This window comes from Antedon mediterranea, chromosome 1, assembly GCF_964355755.1.
Source record: "Antedon mediterranea chromosome 1, ecAntMedi1.1, whole genome shotgun sequence".
Taxonomy (NCBI): Eukaryota; Metazoa; Echinodermata; class Crinoidea; order Comatulida; family Antedonidae; genus Antedon; species Antedon mediterranea.
Window position 1 is genome coordinate 9,217,009 of NC_092670.1, and position 23,091 is coordinate 9,240,099.

Sequence of the window (23,091 nt, forward strand, 5' to 3'; positions counted from 1 at the left end):
GGGTTAGGTTATGGTGTATGATATTTAAAGATACATTAGGAAAAACAGGTAATATTGTTGTATTACCAAATATTCCTATGATACTGGAGAAATCTAGATACAGAATCTGGTGCTTTTAAACTTATAACAATTGTTATTTTTTATTTTGATTATAGATAAATTGTTTGGTACGTGCGCACATCGTTCAGCCTCAGTCTATGCCTACGACCTCGATCCTACAGGGTATATTCAACTAAAAAATGCGATAGAATATTTACTATCTCGAGGGTATGGCTGGCATAATCCTTTTGCCCAGGTAATACTTGTCATTAGGATTATCCAAATTTCTAGCCATTTCAAGAAAACATGTAAAGAATACTTTCATGGCGTACTGTAGGTACTTCATATTCATGGCTTCCTTCAGTCGCAAATGAACTGTCATATTCTATTTGAGTATATTTACAACAGACAATTGCCTTTGAATATTACTGACGAAACTACAGAATGCTCATAGCGGCTCAGCAATAAGGCTGAAATATATGATATAAAATGGTTTAAAGATTTTAAGTTTTGCAAAATATTGAGTTTAAACTAGGATGTTTATACAGTAGAAGATAAATGTGAAGATATATATCAAATAAAAATTATAATTACTAACTTTTTATAAGTAATAATACTTTTCTTGTTTTCCAGCACTCTTTGAAGGTTGTGTTAAAACCATACCGACATGAATTAGATTTATACAGTGATAAAAAGCCACCCCTTCTACCAAACGATTCAGATTTTTCATCCGCTGGTATGAACATTATCCTAAATGATTTGGAAATGTTAGAAACTGCAGAATATGAGAATAATTTAAGAGATAACAGATTAGATGCCTCTTATAACAAACCCCGTCAACAGAAACCCAAAAAGAAACCACCTCATCTACATAAGTCGAAGACCGATGTAAATAAAATGTCTGATGCTCTTCAAGAGATGTATTATGAAAAATATTTAGAGTATTTAGAGAAAGTTGCGTTAGAAGAAGAAATAGGTAATATTTACAATGAATTCAGTGTGAACGAGAAGACAGAAGATCAACAATGGCAGATGGATGGCACAGAAGATCAGGAAGCAGAAGCTGATGAAGCTTGGATGTTTGAAGACATTACTGAAGATGACCAAGGGAATAACTGGATTAAAGAAGATGTGGAAGTGAAGGATGAGGAAAATGTTGAAAGTGTCGTTTTTGAGGAAAATGATAAGCAAGATTATGATAGAGAGTCTACCAACCAAAACAGTATTAATGTTCAGAACCTGTTAAATGGTAAGGTATTTGGTTTACAACTTTGGCACTTTTACAGGGCATTTTAAAGAACGAAGTGCCTTTGATGCAATAAGCTTTGGTTAAAGTTTGAAATAGCATAAAAAAACAGAATATATATATTTTTTGTTTGCAAACTGAAAGCATAAATCAGACAAAAGTGCTGAAATCTTCAAAGCAACCAATCTTGTGCCTCTCTCAAAGATAGTGAAGATTCATGAAGATAATGAACAAAGCAAAAACTTGTTTTTGTAGATTGTATTGATATTAAGAAATATAAAGTGACTAGACAAACTTCTTTATGAATGTAAAGCTCAGCAAAGATCATAAAGAATATAATCTTCAAAAACAAGTTTTTGTTTTATTCATTATCTTTATGAAATGGCAGTTCTTTGTGGTTATCATGCTTTTCTCAAGATTAAATTCTGGCTCCAGGATTGTTCTAGTGGCATTTATGGAATAAATGTTTTAATTATTTTACTTTAAAGATCTTTCATTGAAAGATATACAGACGTTGATGAAAAAGTTATACGAATCATTTGCTGATTTTGATCCTACATGGTGGGTGCAGTTGACGGAAGATGAAAAGAGTTTATTGTTAGACCAAGCTTTGCTAATTCTACTGGATACTTACCCATCACTCACACCAAAACCTATCACAGATGTGGAAATCTTAGAAGATTCTGGTACAGATGGAATAGCAGATTCAATTGAGTTTACAGAAAATGGAATGATAGTGGATGACCAACAAGAGGAACTATTTGAACCGCAGCTGGAACAACAAGATGCTGGTGAATATGTTGTTCCTGACAAACAAAGTGAACCGACTGTTTCAATACCTAGGAAAATACATCCAAGACCAACAGGCAAGTAAACAAATATTATTTATATTTTAAACACTATTTATTGTTTTTGTTATTTTGGAATAAAAGAAAGATGGAAAAGAATTATAGATAGAAAAGAAGAAAACTCTTGAATTTCTAAAATCAAGGCACCTCTGGTAATTGTGTACTGCACTGAATATTATAAATATAAAATACCACATTAAAATGGCTATAGAATATAAGACATGCTTTAAAGTGAACACTTTTTTTTGCTGTGGCACCTGATTTGGTGAACTCAAAATATTCAGGATAGATAGAAAATTAACCATGGAATTTTATTAGGAAAATTAAATGCTGTGAAATAATAGGGGTTGCAAAAATAATATGATATCTTAATCAATAGCATTGTTATATAGAAAGTTGTAAGTTATTTGTACAACTTTCTATAAAACAGCACAATTTCAACAGCTTAGTACATAAAAAATTACATTTGATGACATAAAACCTGCAACACAATACAATATCGTTAATTAGTACATCATTCGTTATTACGTGCAAATCAGTTTTCTCCCATAAAAAGTATCCTTATGAAAATGCAGCCTTTGTTATTCTCTCTGTTTGGCAATAATTTCTGGGAATCCAATTACCATGCGAATGCAGGCTTTCATCTTTGAATATTCTTTCGAGTGCTATATAAATAAGATACTTGTCTTGCACTAAAAGCATTACCTTGGCAACAGTAACAGTGATTATACAAACTCTTGTTTGACTGTAAATAGATATTAAAAGCACATGTGACAACTCCAAGGCTCGGATTAGGAAAATGTATACTTGATAAATGATCCATTGTATTATGTGACTGTGTTTTTAATGTAATTGCAGCAATATTTACAGTAGATGATAATAGTATTTTCCTTCCAAGGCAACTCATGGTTATAACAAAGATAAATAAAAGGAGAAGATACAACAGTTCCGTTGGCGGCGTAAACCACATCCGGGTTACTATTTGCCTACGCCTGAAGGTGGCGCACTTCTTTTTCGCTAGAAGAAGTGCGCCGCCTTCAGGGTAAGGTAAAACTATCTATAAAAATGCAAACGATGATTATTTATCAAAATGATTATCAAAATATTAATAATATCAAAATTAGTAGAGCACAGACGCGAGAACACATCAGATCATCACGATCCATCCAAACGTGGAATTAGACGGGAACCATATCTAGAGCCCGCCGTCGTTCCGCTGCTGGATTCTTACGCGTCCATGAAAGCACGTCCGCGTTTCCTATCCTTCTATATATAACAGCGCGTACTGTTGATTCTTTACCTATTTATATTCTTTGGTTATAACTAGAAACATCTTGACAATTGTCTTAAAGCTCAGGCACTCGCTTATAATGAAAAATGCACTATTGATGTCACATGGCTTCAATAGAGTATTTATTGAATATCATGTGACCCACTCTAATCAAATGCTAAACTATCAAACTTTATGTGACAAAAAAATGTGATGTGCCCATGGATGGACATGGATGGTGTTGTATCACTACCATATTTAAGCATATCACTACCATATTTGAGCACATCACACTTTTTGATAGTGTAGACAGAGCTTTAGGCTATGTTCAGACTGACAGCATTTTGAGTCAATGAGTTCACACACAATAATAATTTACTTTCCTATGCTGTGTTTTTTTGAGTATCATACTGTCCTGGACATGCCATCTGGTCTATGCTATAGAACTCCATACATCCCATACACGATCAAGAGCTTCTTTCTGTCTACCATTAAGGCTCGATCAGAATGCGTAGTTGGTATCTATAAGTCTATATCGTGCCTAGCTTACCTGTATAAACCGACAATAGCCCGTTCTCTCCAGAGGGAGGGCTTAGATACGAAAGTGAAAAGTTCCTAGAACACCCCTGTATTATAATGGACCCGTCCGCAACCACGCCCTCATGTGGGAACGTACCAACGTACCACCGTCATCATTTTCTTTCGTAACGTGAGAACGTTACGACGTGTGAGAAAAGGATACGCTAAGTGTTAGTAGTTGGTATCTATAAATAAATGTGTTATTCATATTGTTTTTCGAGCTGTTATAACTTAATTGTAGGTTTATACTATTACAATAAATTTAATCTAAATATCCGTAAAGAACAGCCATGTTCGATAGGTCCATTTAATTATAATAATAATAATTTACTGTACTGTAATGTAATGTAATCTTCAGTTTTGTTAAATATCTTTACATATAGGCTGTTTACAATGTATTGTTTTTTTATACAAACTGCAACGACATCCTCACAATTTCAGCCTAGATCTAAGCTGTAAACAAATTAAATTGTCAAATTCTAAAATCAATTGTAATTAAATATAGTGTTTCTATTTAAATTATTTTCACAATCAATTGTGTTTTATAGCAAAACACCAATTCCGCAACAAAAGATATTTACTGTAAATATCGGTGCAGACTGTTGATGTGATTTCACAATGACGTATAATACGCATTAAAAACACCCACACTCAAATACACGAAACTAACCCCATATCCGACACACCCACTCAATAATACTTCAATAGTAATATACTTAATCAATAGTAACTAAATTAAAATTCATTTCATATTTTAGTATTGTACATTATAATGCTTTTCAAATACTGTATGTATTTTACCATTGCATAATAAATTATCTTCCTAGAAACAGTGAAAGAAATATCGTTTCTTATTGTCAACCAGTTTTAATTTGGTCGCATGTGAGCACTCAACCTTTAGAGTAAAATTAAAAATACTCTATTAAGAGTACATTATAATACTTTTCAAATACTGTATGTAAATACTATTACATAATAAATTATCTTCCTAGAAACAGTGAAAAAAATACCGTTAATTTGTCAACCAATTTTCATTTGGTTGCATATGAGCACTCAACCTTTAGAGTAAATTTAAAATACATATCTCCTTAAAAATTGTTAACTAATTAGCTTTGTTTAAATGATCATTAATTTAATAATGTTTCTGTTTTTTTAGAGTTTCTGATTTTCCAAATCTGCTCATTTTCGATGAATTTCTGTATTTGGGAGAATTTTGATTTTCCAAAGAGTTTCTGATTTTTTCTGGGAGTTTCTGATTTTTTCTGGGAGTTTCTGATTTTCCAAGAGTTTTTGATTTTCTAATAGTTTCTAATTTTCCAAGAGTTTCTGATTTATTTATGTGCTTTCATATTAATTATTTTTTTAGAATATTTCTGATTATTATGTAATTTATACAGCAGCTATCAAATTTAGGGGTTAATTTATGAAAGTTATCACAGTCAAAAGTTTACATTATAATGATCATCACCCAATTCACACGGGATGTATTTGAGCGCTTGATCAATTCCTTGTCTTAAGTTGCAAGTGTTGTGTTACAAATGATCATCAAATGTCTGAACTCGTTACACATACTTCATTCGGTACAAGTGCGAAAAATCCTTTTCAGGACAGGTCACGTCAGTCAAGTTCGATGTTCATTGTTCCCATCATGCCAGCTATATTTTGTTTTGATCTGTTACTTTTTTGGGGTCTGTAGACCTATAGGCCAAGACTAGAGGCTTACGTAACCAATGATCTCCCTCTTTTCCTAAAACCTTCTTTCAGTTTGATCCTATAAACAAAAGCCCTGCTAGACATTGATTTTAAAAGTAGAATATTCTGTTCAAAACAAATAGATAAATTTTTGCTGTAATAAAAGGATGGGATAATAATTACTGTAGAACATAGAGTACAAGGTTTATGTATTGATAAATTCTTACCTGTATATATACTTGTCTTATTCAATTTAACTTTTTTCTAAAGATTTTATCTAAAAGTAGAATATTCTGTTTATTTAAACAAAAAAATAGATGAACGTTGCTATAATAAAAGGATGGGAAAATAATTACTGTAGAAGCTACAAGGTTTATGTATTGAAACGTTCTTACCTCCCCTATACTTATTATTCAATTTATCTTTTTTCTAGAGATTTGATTTATCTTTTTTCTAGAGATTTGATTTATCTTCCATGTGAATAGTGAATGCGCATTATCTGATAGGCATAATAAAAATTTATCATCAGTTTAGAAAAAGCAGTAAAATTCAAAGGTTGCGCGAGAAAATGGAGCACAAGATCAAAAAGTGTGATTATCCCTGCAAAAGCGGGACACATGGAATCTGTGTCGTCTTCATGAAATACGTTGCTTCTACTAAAAGTACAGTTTATAGCACAATTACAGTAGTACACAGTATGGTTAATGTATAACTACAGTAGGTAATATTTGTGTGCCAAACCTCTGTTGTGTACTGGCAATAGTAAAAATATAGCAATATAATAATTATTTTATAGTAACAGTAGTGGTAACAATAGGCCAACTCCAATTTAATAACCACATTTTGATCCTATTGTGATACAGTATTTCTTATATTCCTGTTATATATTCCTTTTACTATACTGTAGATACTTAATACAATATGTACCTGCATGACCTAAACTACATTATGTAATCATTATATAGTATAAAGGTCTGCAATCGATATTGATAAAAATGTTATAGATGAGTGAGATGATGAGTTTTATTTTTTATTTAACTATGAAACAATTGTCACTCATGTGGACTTTTTAAGATTGATTTTACAAGTAACCAAGACAAGATGATTCATCAAGTCATGATTGGTCAAATTAGTTGCCTTGTGCTTACATCCTTGTACTTACAAAGTGACCGTATGGGATATATTTTTATAGATTGTCATCCTTTTTTTTTAACACAAGCAAACTCTCCCAATCCTTTCTCAAGGTTCAAAAGGTCCTAAATTTTTGTTAACATTGAAATTCCGAATACCACAGCCCAAATGCGTCCAGTATTGGAAGAGTTGACTAGTATAACATTTTTTTCTGCATAAAACTCTTTGTTCCAGAAGCATCTAATTTTGGTACAAAGTAAATGTACATTCTGTCCACATCAGCTCATCTTTAACCTCATTATTAATTTTGATGCCATCTATAGTTCATTCAAAAAACCATTTCATAAGATGTTAAAAGTTCAACTATCCATCAATCTTTGATAAGTATTTACTAAAGTGATCTTATGTTTCTTGAATTCCGGCCGATGTAATGGAGCGGGAATGATAAAGTAAGATTACCATCTTTAAGAGAGCAATTTGTCAAAATAATTATTGAGGAGAACAACATGAGAAAGTGTGTTTTTGATTAACAAAGCAGATCTGAGTAGAACATCTTTTTTGGAATACAGGGTCACCCCTATTAAGGGGATACTTTCACATGACAGGAAGAGGGAGAAATGTATGTTTTAACACTATGTCCAACCCCTATTCAGGCAACGCACCTATCAAGGGGACATTTTTTGGGGTGTTAATACCCAGGAGGCTATAAACACCTACAAACTAGATATGTTACATGTACACACATTATAAAAATTTCTGTGAAAAGTGCAATGAAATAAGAAAAAGTTCAAATCAATTATGGGAGGAAGTAAAATGTTATGTCCTGTTTCACCAAATATAAAATGTTGCATTATTTAACGCATCTATTTACAGGGAGTGTTAATTTTTATCATCTGGAATAATGTTTATTATAAAAGAAAATATAAACAGATTTTATCTTAAAACATAGATTTTATACCTAGAGATGATTTTTTTTAGACATAAGCTATTATCTCAGTGATTTTCGAGTAATTAGAAATATTCTAAATAAGGCATTGTTGTTTTCATAGCACCATTATCATTAACACAGCTAAATTCTTCATCACAGCAATAATCTTTTGCCTTCCCAGGTGAATTTCAACCGATTTAATTGCAATTATTATTTCGCTTGACTCGGCACTGAAGAAAAATTTGATTGCCTTCGAAAACAACTTGAAAAACACATTTTCAAGTGTTAATTAGTGGAGAGTATTTTAATGAGAATATTATGTTAATTGTACTTTTGATGATGATATTGCATAATGTTGTATGGTACTTAAAGAAACAAGGGATATTTATTATAGACATACAGTACAAGGATATAGATATTACTATAAAGGAAAGTATAAATCGAACCTGAAAATGTATTAATTTTAAAATGATGATTATGAAATCTGTGAGAACGATCGAAAAGAACAAGATTCAAAATCTGAAACTGCAGATGTCTCAACCATTAGACCACTGGGGTTTTCATGGCATTGTCCTATTGGATAGGAACTCTTTAACACCCTCGGCATGGTACAGTAGAACAGCGCTAGCTCAAAATCATATGCGCACGCAAGAGATCAAATTGATACGCCCTCAACTTTTAGTATATTAATTCACAAAGCGGTTAAATTTACTAAATAAAAGAAACCAGTTTTATATTACCTTTCGTGTAATAATAATAATTTTGAAAAATATCTATTTTGGCACAATGTATTTCACAGAAATTATAGATATTGTAAATATAATAAAGATTATATATATTAAATTATATTATTTAAGCGATCAATGAATTCAAGACTGTTAAAAATTACTTATTTACTTCAAAATATATAACGTTTATTCTACTATAATATTAATAATGATAGCAAGATTTTTATTACATCTCTAATGCATTTGTCAAATGGATCGTGTTGAATGAATCCCATTCAATTCAACATGCATGCTTTTTAGCGAGCTGTTTGTCGTGCATAATGATTTCGTTGCCATGGAAATCACTCCATCATCTCTAATGCATTTGACATTTGTACTGTTAATAATAGTGATGTCATGACTGACTAATTTCCTAGAAGTCGATGACGTAAGACTATGGGCCAAATATAATAAAGATTTTGAATCAACGAAAACAAATATTTAAATAGATTTGTGGTTGTTTCTTGCTAAATTTAAGGTATTATCACATTTTAGTGGTGAACTGTTCTAAGATAAAAATCTAAATTGGCTGCCAGCCAATGTAAGGTTTTATATATTTTTTTTACACTAATCTGTCTATAAATCAGTGGATTTACATATTATTGTTTTTCCTTTCTTAATGATAATTAGCTACTATAATATATAAGTAAATGTAAATGACTTTTGTAAGTTTAAAGAATGTATGAATATTATTTTAGTTTTAGTACAGTAGTATTTTTATTTAACAAGACATAAAATGTCATAAAATTGTTTTTAAAAATCTGACCAATTTTCAATTGAAGCTATGCTTGGTCAACTTAAATAGTAAGATTAATATATATTTTCATAAAGAGAAAACGATTAAGATTTTTATGAATTGTTAAAGGATTTTCTCATCTTTATAATTTAATGATTTTCTCATTTTTATAATTTTCTTCCATCATCTATCCAACTTCAATCCCACCACATGCGAACAACCCATTTCCAAATCATTTATTCCTAAATCAATTACAGTTACTAGATAATTTGGTTCCGTTTAAGTAATTTATTGTGTATAACGTTTTTGTGTAATTTTTTATAGTGTGTATAATGTATGAATATAGTTTGTTTCTTAAAATAGTGTACAAAAAACAAATTTCTGATATGTTTTATTGGACCAAATAAATGCTGTGAGAGCAGTGCATTATCATTATCATTTATCTTTTTACATTAGTAAATATTCAATAAATCGACGACATATCAATATTGATTCATCTACATCCGATTATTTCAGCATGTTTAATTTCTTTACTTTAATGGTGTTGTAGATTTATGTAACATTAAATCATTACCATTTAGCACACAAGTAAATGATATATTGACATGGCAGAGAGTTTTCGCTTAAAGATATTGACGGGTCAATAGATTGCTTGGGGCGTATAAATAGGTCATCATTAATAGTATATATATAGTATGATACAAATTAAAAACTAATAAACGTTAACAGATGTATTGTCCCTCTGAAAAAAAAAATGTATCCACATTTTTTGTTGAATATGCCATTTTGATGTTCCATAATAGTTATTCACATGACCAAAAATTAGATCAAAACAAAAATTATTAATTGAAAAAAAACTAAAAGCAAAAAATAGCAAAATTTACTGCTAGCCAATGGTTTTGGTTGAATTTAATCGTTTAAAACTACAGTACAAATAAAATGACCTACTGTATTCAATATTTGATTTGATTAACCTTCATTTTTCATATTTTTTGAGGACAATACAGTACATCTGTTTATTATTATGATGATGTCATAATGAATATTTTTTTTTTTACAATATAGAGAGTAATTCATTTGAAGAAGTGGTAAAACAAGACAATGAAAAACCTTTGGAAGTTAATATGGAAAAAAAAGAACATGGTATGTATCATATGAAGGGCTCCCTCGTTGATATACATCACATAACAAATGATAAAGTTTAGACTTTCTGGGCTAATTTACAGAAAGAACATTTTAAGAAATAAAAAAGATCCATTGTTATTTTAAAATAAGTCTTGGTGGAAGTTTAATTACTTTCACAATATTTCAATATCATGTTTTGTTTTTCTATCTACTAGTGTCTCTATAGATTTGTTTTAATTCTGTGCACATGAATTCTGGCTATTTTAGTTTTTAAAAGCTTGTTATGTTTTCAGAAATCCTCATTTTCAACAAAGGCCCGGCATCCTTAGTTCTTGAATATAGAAGTCCAGCTGCAAATACTATTGGTTCACATATATTTTAGTCCTAAAAATAGTAAAGCTTTTTGAAGATAAAATTGTTTTTTTTTTTTCAAGATTACCTGACAAAAGACTGATAGGGATTAAGTCCTCTTTCAATTCTTTAATCTAAAAGAAAAACTCATCATTCATTTTTTTGTCATTTGTTTTAATGAATCTAAAGAAAAGAAATGTTTAAAATTGAAAAATTGTTTATGTTGTGAAAAGGGGTTAGTCATCCTAAGGGTGTAGTAAAAACTGTTTCAGATAATACCAGCATGGCTCATAACACTATTGTTAAGATCATTGACATGTTACAAACATATTTTAATGTTTGTTTTGTTTTTTAGCAACATTTTATGTATAGGCTTTTTTTTATCTCTATTATATTACTTATCGGTATAATCTAAGCTAATAATATAGTAAGAAATAAAAAAGAGTCTTTGTTGTTATTGTGTTTTTTCAGATTTATTTAATGTCCACAACAATCCAGACACAGAGACTACTATAAAAGTGGCAGTTACATCATCAAGACCTGCCAAGAAAAATGAAAGACTTAAAAACAGAGTATTCATCATAACAAACGAGAGGTAAGTTTACCACCTACATTTTGTATTGGTACGCTATTTTTGTGGTACTAAACAGATTTGTTGAATGTGATGGGATTATGTATATAGTCAGGCTCAAACTACTAGAACTTGTTGGCAATTCTCACCAATGTACATCATGCTATGTTTTGGAAAGTTCCTGAATATTCATTGTTTATATTTAAGATTCAAGAAAATTTATTTGTCCACTTAAACAGAAATTGAAATTCACTTTGCTTGCTTTGCATCATAACACCAATAAAAATAAAATAAAATATATGCAACAAATAGCTAAAACACTGATGATGATTACTGCCTCTCCGCTGAAAATTCTGCCAACATTTCTGCTTGGGCTGCTCCGTATATCTCTTTTACCAATTTCTTCCAATCGGGTCTTTCATTGGCTAGTTGTTTAAGTTGTTTGATGTCTTTCTTGGTTTTCAAATGTCTGGGATACTTGATGTTTGTGTTCTGCTTATAAATGGTGAGTAGGTCGTTGCTGAGAGTTATTGGTAGGGTGGTACTCGGTCTTCCTCAAAATTTTGTATTGGTAGTGTTGATGAAATAATAGCTTATTAGCTGTGTTAGCTGGTGTACATGGGTCTTGTCTGAGTATGTGACCCAATAGTCTCCATTTTGTGTTCACAATTTTAAGAATAAATAAGGTAAAATGTTAAAATATTGTCAAAAATGATTAGAATTCATAAAAAAAATCAGAAAATGTACAGATAGATGCTGATACCTAATATTAAATATCGCCCTCTTGTGTCTGGATGTAATTGTTTAAAATGCTAGTGCCCTCAATGGTTTGGTCATACTTTATACAGTATTATAAAGTCATCCGATATTTAATTTTTCCAAGTTTGGACCACCCTCTTCTAATGTAAACTAATATCAAACAATATAATATTCAAAATTGTACACTGAATGTTGTACTGTATTGATTTGACTCCGACAGAAAAAAAAACAGAAATAATTTTCAGTGAGCAGATGTTTTGTAAATGGAAAAATTACCGGATTATAATTCTACATGTAAACCTCATAACATGAAATATTATGAAACGATTTAATTGAAATTAGCAATTTGTGATGCATAGATTTCAAATTCTGTAAGCTCTGTGTAAGCCATGAATGCTTGCCACTACACGAAATGTGTTTTCAATTTAAAAATCTCTTATTATGATTATTGATAAGATATAAATTGCTATTTTTATTATTTTCTCTGCAAAGTCTTGTAATTTATATAATCTTCTTCTCGTAGCCATTTTTCATTTTCAGGGTCACCATATCAAATAATGTATTTCATTTTCTCTATATTATTTCTTTTCACGCACATTTTTAACTTTTTGTTTTTTACTTTTGCCTAAGAAACCTATCTATCCATTAATTTCTAAAAACATTTAATTAATTTCAGAAGTCATCATTTGCATTTCTTTCTAGATTCCTCCTTCCCTGAACTCCTCTTCTTTTACTTCTAAAAATTCATCTTCAGCAAGTTTCTAATAACTTTTATAACATTCAATATATATTATATAGCAAATAAATATCTTCAGATAGTTTCCTTTTCAGAAGTCTTCCATAGCAAATCATTATCTTAAATCCCTGGTCATTCAATATTTTCCTTTTTCACCAAACCAATTACTGTTTCCATCTCTTTCCAATTCTATTTGTTTCCTCCATCCTCCTTTTCCTCCTTTATATGATCCATTACACACTTTCTTTACTTACTCATTACTCTCTCTCATATCTTCTTCCCATAATATTCATAACCTCCACTTCTGTCCTTTCCACCACATGAAACATTTTTCTTTCATCTCTCCCTGCACTGGCTGCATCTTCTTTCTCTGTGTGACAAATCCATCATCAGAAAGTTTCCATTGATCATCTTTTGGCTATTTCCCATCCAGAAGCTCTCTAGATCAAATCTTTGGTATTTCTTTTTTTACTTCTTCCAAACAGCATCCAAGAATCTTTCAATTTGTCAACATCAATGTCGCCCTCTATATTTAGATATTTTTAATTATGCAGAGAATCAAAGTACAGTAAAATAATCAATGATACTGAGTACTATAATCAGTAACTTATTTGCTATTTTGTATCCAAATGAGTTTTACAATATACAAAGTACTACACTAATCAAAGATGTCCAAATGTTAATGTATTGAAAATCTGAGTTTATTTCTATGCGGAAATTAAAATTATTAATATTTTATAATCATTCATTCTTAATTTTAGCCAAAGGTAAAATACCGTCTATAAAAAAAAAATCAACAGAACAACTGACTACGAATGATGATTCATATTCTAGTAAAAACATATAAAGAATGAAATTTCTATATCTGTACATTTTTGTATGTCAAATTCTTCACCTAGTAAATGAATACAATTGCATGGAATTCTACAAATGCTTCATTTAGAGTAATACCGTATCTTATTATATTACAGTATGTATTATATTAAAAAATGATAGGAATTTCATCATAATATCGACTTGAGTAAATAAACTAAATGTCCATAGCTAAATGCTTATAGCTTGTCTCAGACCCAAACATGTAATTTACATTTTACAAAGTAAAAATAACTTTTAATAGCTTTAGTAATGTAAGACAATGTAATGATTACACAGTCAGAGGAGGTGAACAAATAGACAAAAAGCTTTCTTCTTAATTATCTTAAATACGATACTTGTGGTATCATTTCTTTAGATTATAAAACGCTAATAATATTTACCAAGAAGAAAGAGACTCACTCTATGTTACTCTTAGCAAACTGTTTAACAAGTTTGTTTTTTTTATCTAGCCTAGAGTATCAGTTACGTGACAATGATAATAATTTTTGTAATTATGTACTACTTATGGAAAAGATAAAAACAACCTTTTAATGTATTTTTTTTTCATTTATTTTATATAATTATTAATTTTTATAGAATTATAAAATTTAATTTTAATCAATAGTAAATTCTATTTTTCTATTCATATCTACAGTTTAGCAGAACATGATGGAGAAAGGGTTGTTGAACAACTTAGCAATATGTTGAATCTACCAGAGGATGCATTTACAGATATAAGGTGAGTTAAAATTCTAGAGGGTGTGCACATATGACTCTCGGAATAGCTACTGTAATAATATATCAGTTTAACTAGAGCCTCATTTTCTTATTTTCCACTACAAGAGCAAATGGTTTTTCATTCAGATCACGTCTATCTTGAGCTGTTTGGTTCACGAGAGTCCTTATGAACCTTTTCATTTTGCGCAAAAAATGGTACCATCATTACCATAACCTTGAACCACACTCTACTAAAATGTTATAATAAATAGCATACAGTAGGCCTGGATATGGTAATCATTTATTTATCTACCCTATAAATTATGCATAATTTATCATGTTGTAATTTTTAATTATGTCTATAATGGTAAATAACTAACCTATACAAACAATAATGTTATAAATAGCATAGGCCTAACATTGTGGTAACCATACAAAGTTACTTCAGTGAATCTGGAAGAAGAGACTATGAAACGAATCCATTTTGGTTAAAGTATGCTTGTGTTACAACTTACTGACGAAGTTGTAAGATTCCGATTAAAAACCTTTCAATATTTTGTAACCAAATATTCAAAAATACCGTAGGATAATTATTATTAAATCTATGTTTTGTGGAATATCTGAAACAGGGTACGTATTTACAATGGTTATTACAGATTTCGCAGTGTGTCTGCCTATCTCAAAATTGCGCATATGCAGATTGTTTGTAAACACTATAGAACCTCTATTTTCCAACTCTCCATTAATTTCCGCACTTCATATTTTGTGCAAATAAAGATTTCAATAATAATTATTTTTAAAAGCTCTTTCATGCACCATTAATTATAAATTTTACATCATACCTGTAAATAATTAAATTAATATTTTCACTTCGACCAAAGTGTATTGTTAATCAATTAATCAGTGTTTTTTATAATAATTTCCATAATCATTCTTTTATAATAGATTAGAAATTTACATTAACCTTTCAAATTGGAAATTTCTTTCTCAAAAAATATATTTTTCCCTTCAATTTTTTGTTGAATTTAAGATTTTAATGTTTGTTTTATTGATTTTCCACACACAAATAAATACAATCACATGATAATATAATATAGTATACGATGACTGAAACAACAAAATTAGGATAAGGTGGTGTATGGATGGAGGAGGCCAAAATAAATTTGTTAAAAAAACTTTAAGTCATAGCCACTGGTTAAAATTAAAATAAGTTTAAATGGTGGTGGTTGAAAAATATAGCAGATTACATACGTCACAGGCAGTCTGATTTAACAAAGAGTTTAAAGAATCAAAGACATACTGCATCATTGAAACAATTGTACATATTAGTTATTCACTTTGACCAAAAATTGCCATAAAAAAATAGTCAAATTGTCTGTCAGGCAATGGTTTTTGGTTAAATTGACCATTTATCTTGTCTTTTTATTACTTTAGTGAAACATTTTTTTTTCTTTGGAAGTGAACGTTACTTTATTGCAACTGCAAAATGACCTTTTCAAAGTCTGAATTTCCTTTTTTATGTTTTTCTAGGAGTTTAATGATAATAATTTGTTTTTAATGTAATTATAAAGTTTTCATTGCTCAAATGTACAAAATATTATTTTTTACTTTATTTAAAATGTCTGTGACTTTTATTTAAATTTTGTTTGAAAGCATTATGTACAGTATGATGATTTTTTTATAAATGTATAATATTTGTATATTATTATTATTTATTTCATTGTTTAGATATTTAAATTTATTATTTTTTTAATATTTACTGATATAATTATTATTTTCTGATATAATTATTATTTTATAATATTTTTTAATGATGAACATTAAAAGTAAAAAAAATGTCCTTAGATTTGTTATGATTCAACTATTGGATATCCATTTAGTAATATGCAGTATATCCTTAATACATTTGCTGCTAACTCTGAATTTTAACATTCTAAATAGTGAATGATTAATGGGATAATGATATCAGTGGTTAACGAGACAATATGGATCGCATCAGCGTGGGGTTTAAATAACAACCACCAAGTTGCATTCTATCGTTGACTGGGGCGCCGTGTATGATGGATTATATTAACGACCTCAGATTCTTTCGTTGTTGAAAACATCTCGGCGTTGAACAGTGTTTGAAGTGCAATTTTAATATAACCTAATGCTTTTGTACAGCAAGTCAAAATTCTCATTTCTGCTGAAGATTTAATTCTATTCAGCTGTTATCTTATGTTGCTTTGAAATGGTTTTAGCTTTTACGATTGAAGAACAAAATCTTTTTCTAATACATCTTGCTCTTTTTTTTAAATTTTTATATAATTTAATTGTGTTTATTCTACTGCTGTAGAATTATATTCTATTAAAACATAACATTCATTTTTTTTTGTATTTTGAATAATAAATTATAGCAGAATTATATTCTATAAAAATTATAGAATTATTAGTTATTAGTGATTATATAGTTTTTATGTATTTTTATGAAAAATAAGTATTTTAAAATAAATATAATTTTGAAGACATTTATTCTTTTCCTGGAGAATAAATTGGCCATACAAAATTAGTTATTTTATATTAATTATTATTTATATATTAAATAATATAGGAATATTATAACAGTATGATTAATATAGTAATTTAATATTTTGTATTCCAAAATGTTAATTAATTTTGCCTCATAATTAATCAATTAAATTTTTTTCATTTAGAGAATTTTTTTTCTGTAGTTGGGATGAAACAATCTATGCATTTAAGTTTAACTTATAAAATGGTGTTGTGACTTGGTGGTTAATGCTTGCCTAAATATCTCAAGGTCTTATGTCCAAATCCTGTTTGATCTTGTTAAAAAAGCTATCCTTAGCAAGCTAGTACAGTATACCATTCTATTGTATATTTTAGTTTTAAATTGTCATTTTAAAGATGCTAATTACATGGTACCATAAATTTTCTTTGAAATGGTAACAAAAATGTTTTTTTTTATTCATATTATCATTTTTCTGTATAATATATTATATCAAATTACTTAAATTTATCATTTTAATTTATTATAGTGTTCTGTATTGCATCATTTGTGATGCACTATATACAGTTGGGACTAATAGGTCAATTTATTATAATTACTAATACATTATTCTCAGCAGCATTATGTGAATATGTTTCAAATAGCTATAAATGAGGTGTGATATTTTTTATTGATTACATCAGGTTGGATATGTCGCCCTCAGTCATCCATTCACGTTCAAAGCGAAGTGTCTGAATTAAATCTACTAAATGATGCATTAAAGTCATCACATTTTTCTTTTTTTAATTACTACGATATATATTTTGGAAATATATTAATTTTCATTCATTCATCATATGGCTTTAAATATTACTTATTCTAAAGATGACATTATTTTATATTTCCACATCTGTGACAATACTCCCCACCCCCATACAACATTTACAATTTCAGTAAAGCTCTGTCTACATTATCAAACTTTATGTGACAAAAAAATGTGATGTGCCCATATCACATTGGGCACATCAAAGTCTAATATAGTTAGTGTTTCATAATCATGTACATTTTTTAAAGAAACAAGCTGCTAAAAACCGATAGATTGGACATAGACATATGGAAATAATGTAAAATTTGGTAGTGCACGTTAATGAATAAAGTAACGTTCACATCATGATCGAAGTCTATTAGCTTTAATTACACATTAAGTCATCACGCATCAGCGATTTCAACATTAACTGATTATGTTAGCACATTTACAAACATTAATTGTGTTGTATAAAATCATCAGCCAATCTGTACATAAAATCTCATAATAATATTACGAATATTTTTCTGAAATTTTCGCGCCAATACTAGCATTGTACTAGCTGTTTATTATTTTGCTCACTAACTCTGTCGGTTTGTGTATCAAGTGTCTTCATATGTTTATGGATGGTGGGCTGTTGCGGACAGATGAATTCCCCCCCCCCCCCCACTTCCCCATCTTCTATGGTAAAGAATTATACTCTCACTTTTCTCCTCCTTCACCAGAGAAGAAGGAAACTTCCAACGATATATGCAAATTTTAATCCAACGATATATGCAAATTTTAATCCATTTTAACTGATACATTTATTTTAAATGCTTGCCCTTTATGTGGTTTAATGCCTATTTTCAGCAATAAATGACAGTCGCAGCCATCTCCGTAAAGGTTGGGAAATAGATATTTGACCTTTGACACCAATATCTGGACCACTTAGCGTCACAACCTTTTCCGATTACACTTATCAATCATGTGTACATGTCTAACAGCACAAAACTAACATTCAAATCTTGTGAAATCAATAATAATAACGGCATGTTTGCCAATAACAATTCTAATATAACTTTCTTCCGCTTCTTTATGTAATCTAATTATGAATAATTATTATTAATTATATTTGATTTTCTAAATTAATTTTTTTAACATATAATTAATCCATTATGAATAAAGAATACATGTTAATATAATTTAAATTTAAATTATTATTATTATAGTAAAATGTTTGTATAAAATAATTTATTCTTTTTAATAAAAAATATTTATTCATGATTATATTCGAACTCATCCTTGTCAATATTATTACAACAATCTCCTTTTTGAAAATTCTTTTCGAACGTCTAGTCTATTTAAATTTGTTCCAGTTTCTGTTGTTCATAATTGTTTGCTCGCAAAAGAAACAGTTATTTTAAATACAGTCTAATCAGGAGATTTCTTTTCTCTTCTCATAATCTAAGAATGAAATATGAATTTAAAATAGCTTACTCGAGATTGACGTTTCATTCATACTTTGGACAAGGCTATGTATGTTCATATGCATACAATAATATATAATAATAATATATATAATATAATAATATAAAATATGTGCCAAATTAAATTGTTTTCAATATGTTATAACAAATATTTAGATTATATTGAATTTTATTTATAGAGATTTAAAATACAAAACGGAAATTGCGTTTTTTGATTACAGGTTAAAATATGACCATGCACGAACAACCTATCTTCTTTGTACTATATTAGCAGTTGTCATCCATATTAAATATGACAACTTGGTCCAGCTTGGTTGACTTCCAATTTCAGAGTCATGGGTTCAAATCATGTCGAGTCAAGGTTTTTTCATGACTCAAATGCCAGAAAGCTTATAAATAGCTTGATGATTAAATTTTTAGTTTTTCTGTCATGTGGTTAAACATTCAGAATGTGTATGAGATTTTTATCTTGACACAAAAGCTTAAGTGATAAAATCTTGGTATAGATAACTGAGTGGAATAATGATTGACGTTCAGTCTCAGAATACTGGGTTCAAATCTTGTATAAGTTACAATTTTCATAATTTCACAATTTTTTAGCAATAACTTGACTTTCAGTCTCGCAATACTAAATGTTTTTCTCATGCAATGCAGAGAGGCATCTTGTGTTTATTGTAGATTATAAAATACATGATTTTGAATATCATGGTTGTTAGTTAAAATCCTCTGTGTCTTGTTTTTCTTAATATAAATCTTTTTGTTGTGTTATATATAAGTAATGACGGCATATTTTTGTTCAGCATGTTTTAGTTTAATAATAAAAGTTTTTTAGAAGACAGATTTTCTTAATATTTCTATTAATTACATGCATCGTTATTGTACATTATAAGCCTCCACATCTACATACGTTGACCTTTTATCCTACGCTGAAGATTTCTTGTGTTATTGAAAGTAAATCTGTGTGAATACATTTCACTTAAAAGATTGACAAAGTCCGAGCAACGTCTAATGATAGTAGGGTTGTCACGGATACGTGATTACGCTTTGAGTGGTTACTCATCCGTTGTTATGTTTAGCTAAATGCAGGGCCACGTAGTCTTGCTTGCGTACACTTCTACAGTTTGTTCATTTATCATTGAAATGCGTAATAACTTTGCATCTAGCTATGTAAACAAAGCTGAAACTGTACTACTTAACCAAAATACATCTAGGTATATCACGTTTAACATACTGTATACCATTTAAAATTCTCAATTTAAAGTATTTCAATTTTCTTCTGTGGAGATGATCTTTTTAAGTCTAAAATATGATTTTAATTTATTATATGATATATAACAGTATGCCATTTTGAAATTATGGTGCCTTTTTTGTTTTTTTATAAATAATTTTTGTTTCTCATAAATTTTCTCACTTTCATCTCATTTTATTAGATCAGATTAGATCGATTAAATCAATTTCTATATATTTTGTTAAATTTTTTGGTTTAAAATCCACAAAAGAATCTTAGTAATTAATACGAATAGGAACATATATCCGGTTCTAACTTTAAAATCTGTCGCTTTAAATTATTTCCACAAATTTAACCTTATTTACATATGAAAATCGTTTGTTTAAATAACCTGAAATCTATATCCCATATGTTGCTTCCCATTCTTTCACAATTTCATCTCAGATATCACGTTTCACATATTTTAAGACTTAAATTTTCAAGTTCATAAATATTTGCATATATGTAATTCTGATGTATTGTAAAGTAGCAAGAATATTCACATTAAACATCTTTTTATCCCAGGAGTAATATTTACGTATTTTACATTTTTATTGCTTTTGTTATTTTTCTGTGTCAGTGTTTTTACAATGAATAATGATGATCTAGTTGTTTAGGGAATTAAAATTTAGATTTTTAACTGGATATTAAGTAAATATAACCAAGGTAGAGCCTATAATAGTATATTGTTTGTCATTGTTCAACATCTGCTACATGAGAGCATGTCAATCTACAGTATACACTTTTTTTTTACTACAGTATATAATATCATAGAAGTGGAATCAGCAATAGGCATTGGTTTGTACATATTTTGCTAGTAATTTTTTTAGTAAATTTTTAATAGGACTATTCATTAATTTATAATTTTATATTATTTTAAAATGTAGTTCTTAGATTTTTTTCTGGTTAAATGTAGGAATTAAAACTTTAGGCCTTTATGTATGGGTTTTTTTTAAATAATTTTGTTAATTTGTTAGAAATAAGTTCCTCGATCATCTGAGCCATGAGGCGACAAAGGTCTCCATTCAGCTCTGTCAGCAGTGCAGCAACTCTTTCACTATAGTTCTTCTCTGTCTTTTTCTGACGGCCAACATGCACCACTCTATGTGGCCTCAAATCAGACTTGGTTTTTAATAGCATAGGTTTCGTATTTAATTGTCATGAAAGATAGTTGGCACAGTGGTTAGAAACAATTTCATTCGGATCCTAATACTAACAATGTTTAGTGTTTTTGATCTTTTGAGTGTAAATCTGGACACCAACCATCCACTTTAGAACTTTAGATTATAAGCAGCCCATAGATATTATAAGCGCTAGAGGGAAGTAAACACGATGCTTTCTACTGAAAAATTTTTAGTGTAGAAAATATAATTTACAGTATTTTTGTATATAACCAAAAGTTTTTGTAGATTCATTTATTGTGAGTAACAATAATATATTTATATTACATTTTATGCTGGCAAGAAAATAGTGGTGTGTGTTTGTATAGCCCCTTTCTCACAGAGCTGAGTGCCAGGAATATTGCGGGAATATACCATTACCATGCCGGTATGGTTTTCTGTGAGAACGGGTCGTCTTGGCATCATGCCGGCACCATGCCGGCATCGACATGACCTGCTTTAGACCTAGTAATATTCTAGGGATATTCCCTGCAATGCCAGACGGGCATTCTGTGAGAACGTAACGCCGTTATATTCCGGGGTTCCCTGTCGAGGCTTCAGACACCTTGCGCGGTCAAGTGTATCACTTTGGCGCCGATTCAATTCAATTAACAATAATTATTTTGAACTGGAGGGATAATGAGATAAGAGAGCTGCTTAAAATAATTTAAGGGGACAAGAAGAAATTTGTAGCATAATCTATAGCAGGCCTAGGCCATATAGCTCTTTGTTGGTGCCTAACTAGCCTGACCCTTCGTCGCCTTGTAAATTGTACAGCCTTCTAAGGTGTTTTACAGATTGCCGACTGACGGCTAATTAATTGTGACAGAGCAGGTTTTAAAACTGCATATTTATTGAACAACTGCAATATCTTTTCAAGTTGAATTTGTTTAAGCTTTTTATTCCATTATGTTCGCAATCTAGCCATTGTCTATAACATCCTTGTAGCTCTGATCAACATCAGAACATTTTTTTTTACCTGTAAGGCATTAGATAATATGTTTATTGAGTTGTTGTCACAGAATAATGATGGAAATTAATTAGTTTATGATTATTTTTGATAACCTATATTACAAATGCATAATAATATACTTTATATGCTCATATGCCATAATTAAGGATATATTTTAGTTGATTAATATATTGGTAATGGTGTATTAATTATTATAAACAAGTCGTAAATTATTTTAATTATACATAGATTGTGTATTTATGAATGAATGAATGGTTCTATTTTCAGCATGTATAGTATGTACTTGAAAAGATGTATAGATAGGCAATCAATGAGTGAATATGTAAATAATATAAAATGATTGTTGAGGGAATTAAGAAGAGTGTAAACTAAACTAAATTAAAATGGTAATGAATGGATAAAGGAACTAAATTTAAATATTAATAAATATTATGTAAATGAATAAAACTAAATTAGAATATCAAATGGATATGTAAATGAATGATCTAAATTAGAATATCAAATGTATAATATGTAAATGAATGAAACTAAATTTGAATATATCAAATAAAATGTAAATGTATGAAACTAAATTAGAATATA

The 23,091-nt window shown here is 29.4% G+C and overlaps 1 protein-coding gene across 1 annotated transcript in view; it reads left to right on the forward strand.

The window, feature by feature from the left end:
• The window catches only part of LOC140041033 (receptor-type tyrosine-protein phosphatase N2-like), a 117,191-nt gene that overhangs the window by 13,563 nt on the left and 80,537 nt on the right, over positions 1–23,091 (forward strand). The window contains exons 4-9 of the mRNA XM_072087398.1: positions 156–295; positions 673–1,288; positions 1,774–2,151; positions 10,302–10,379; positions 11,184–11,307; positions 14,289–14,372. Coding sequence (XP_071943499.1) covers positions 156–295; positions 673–1,288; positions 1,774–2,151; positions 10,302–10,379; positions 11,184–11,307; positions 14,289–14,372 — 1,420 coding nt within the window. The remainder of the gene's footprint in view (positions 1–155; positions 296–672; positions 1,289–1,773; positions 2,152–10,301; positions 10,380–11,183; positions 11,308–14,288; positions 14,373–23,091) is intronic.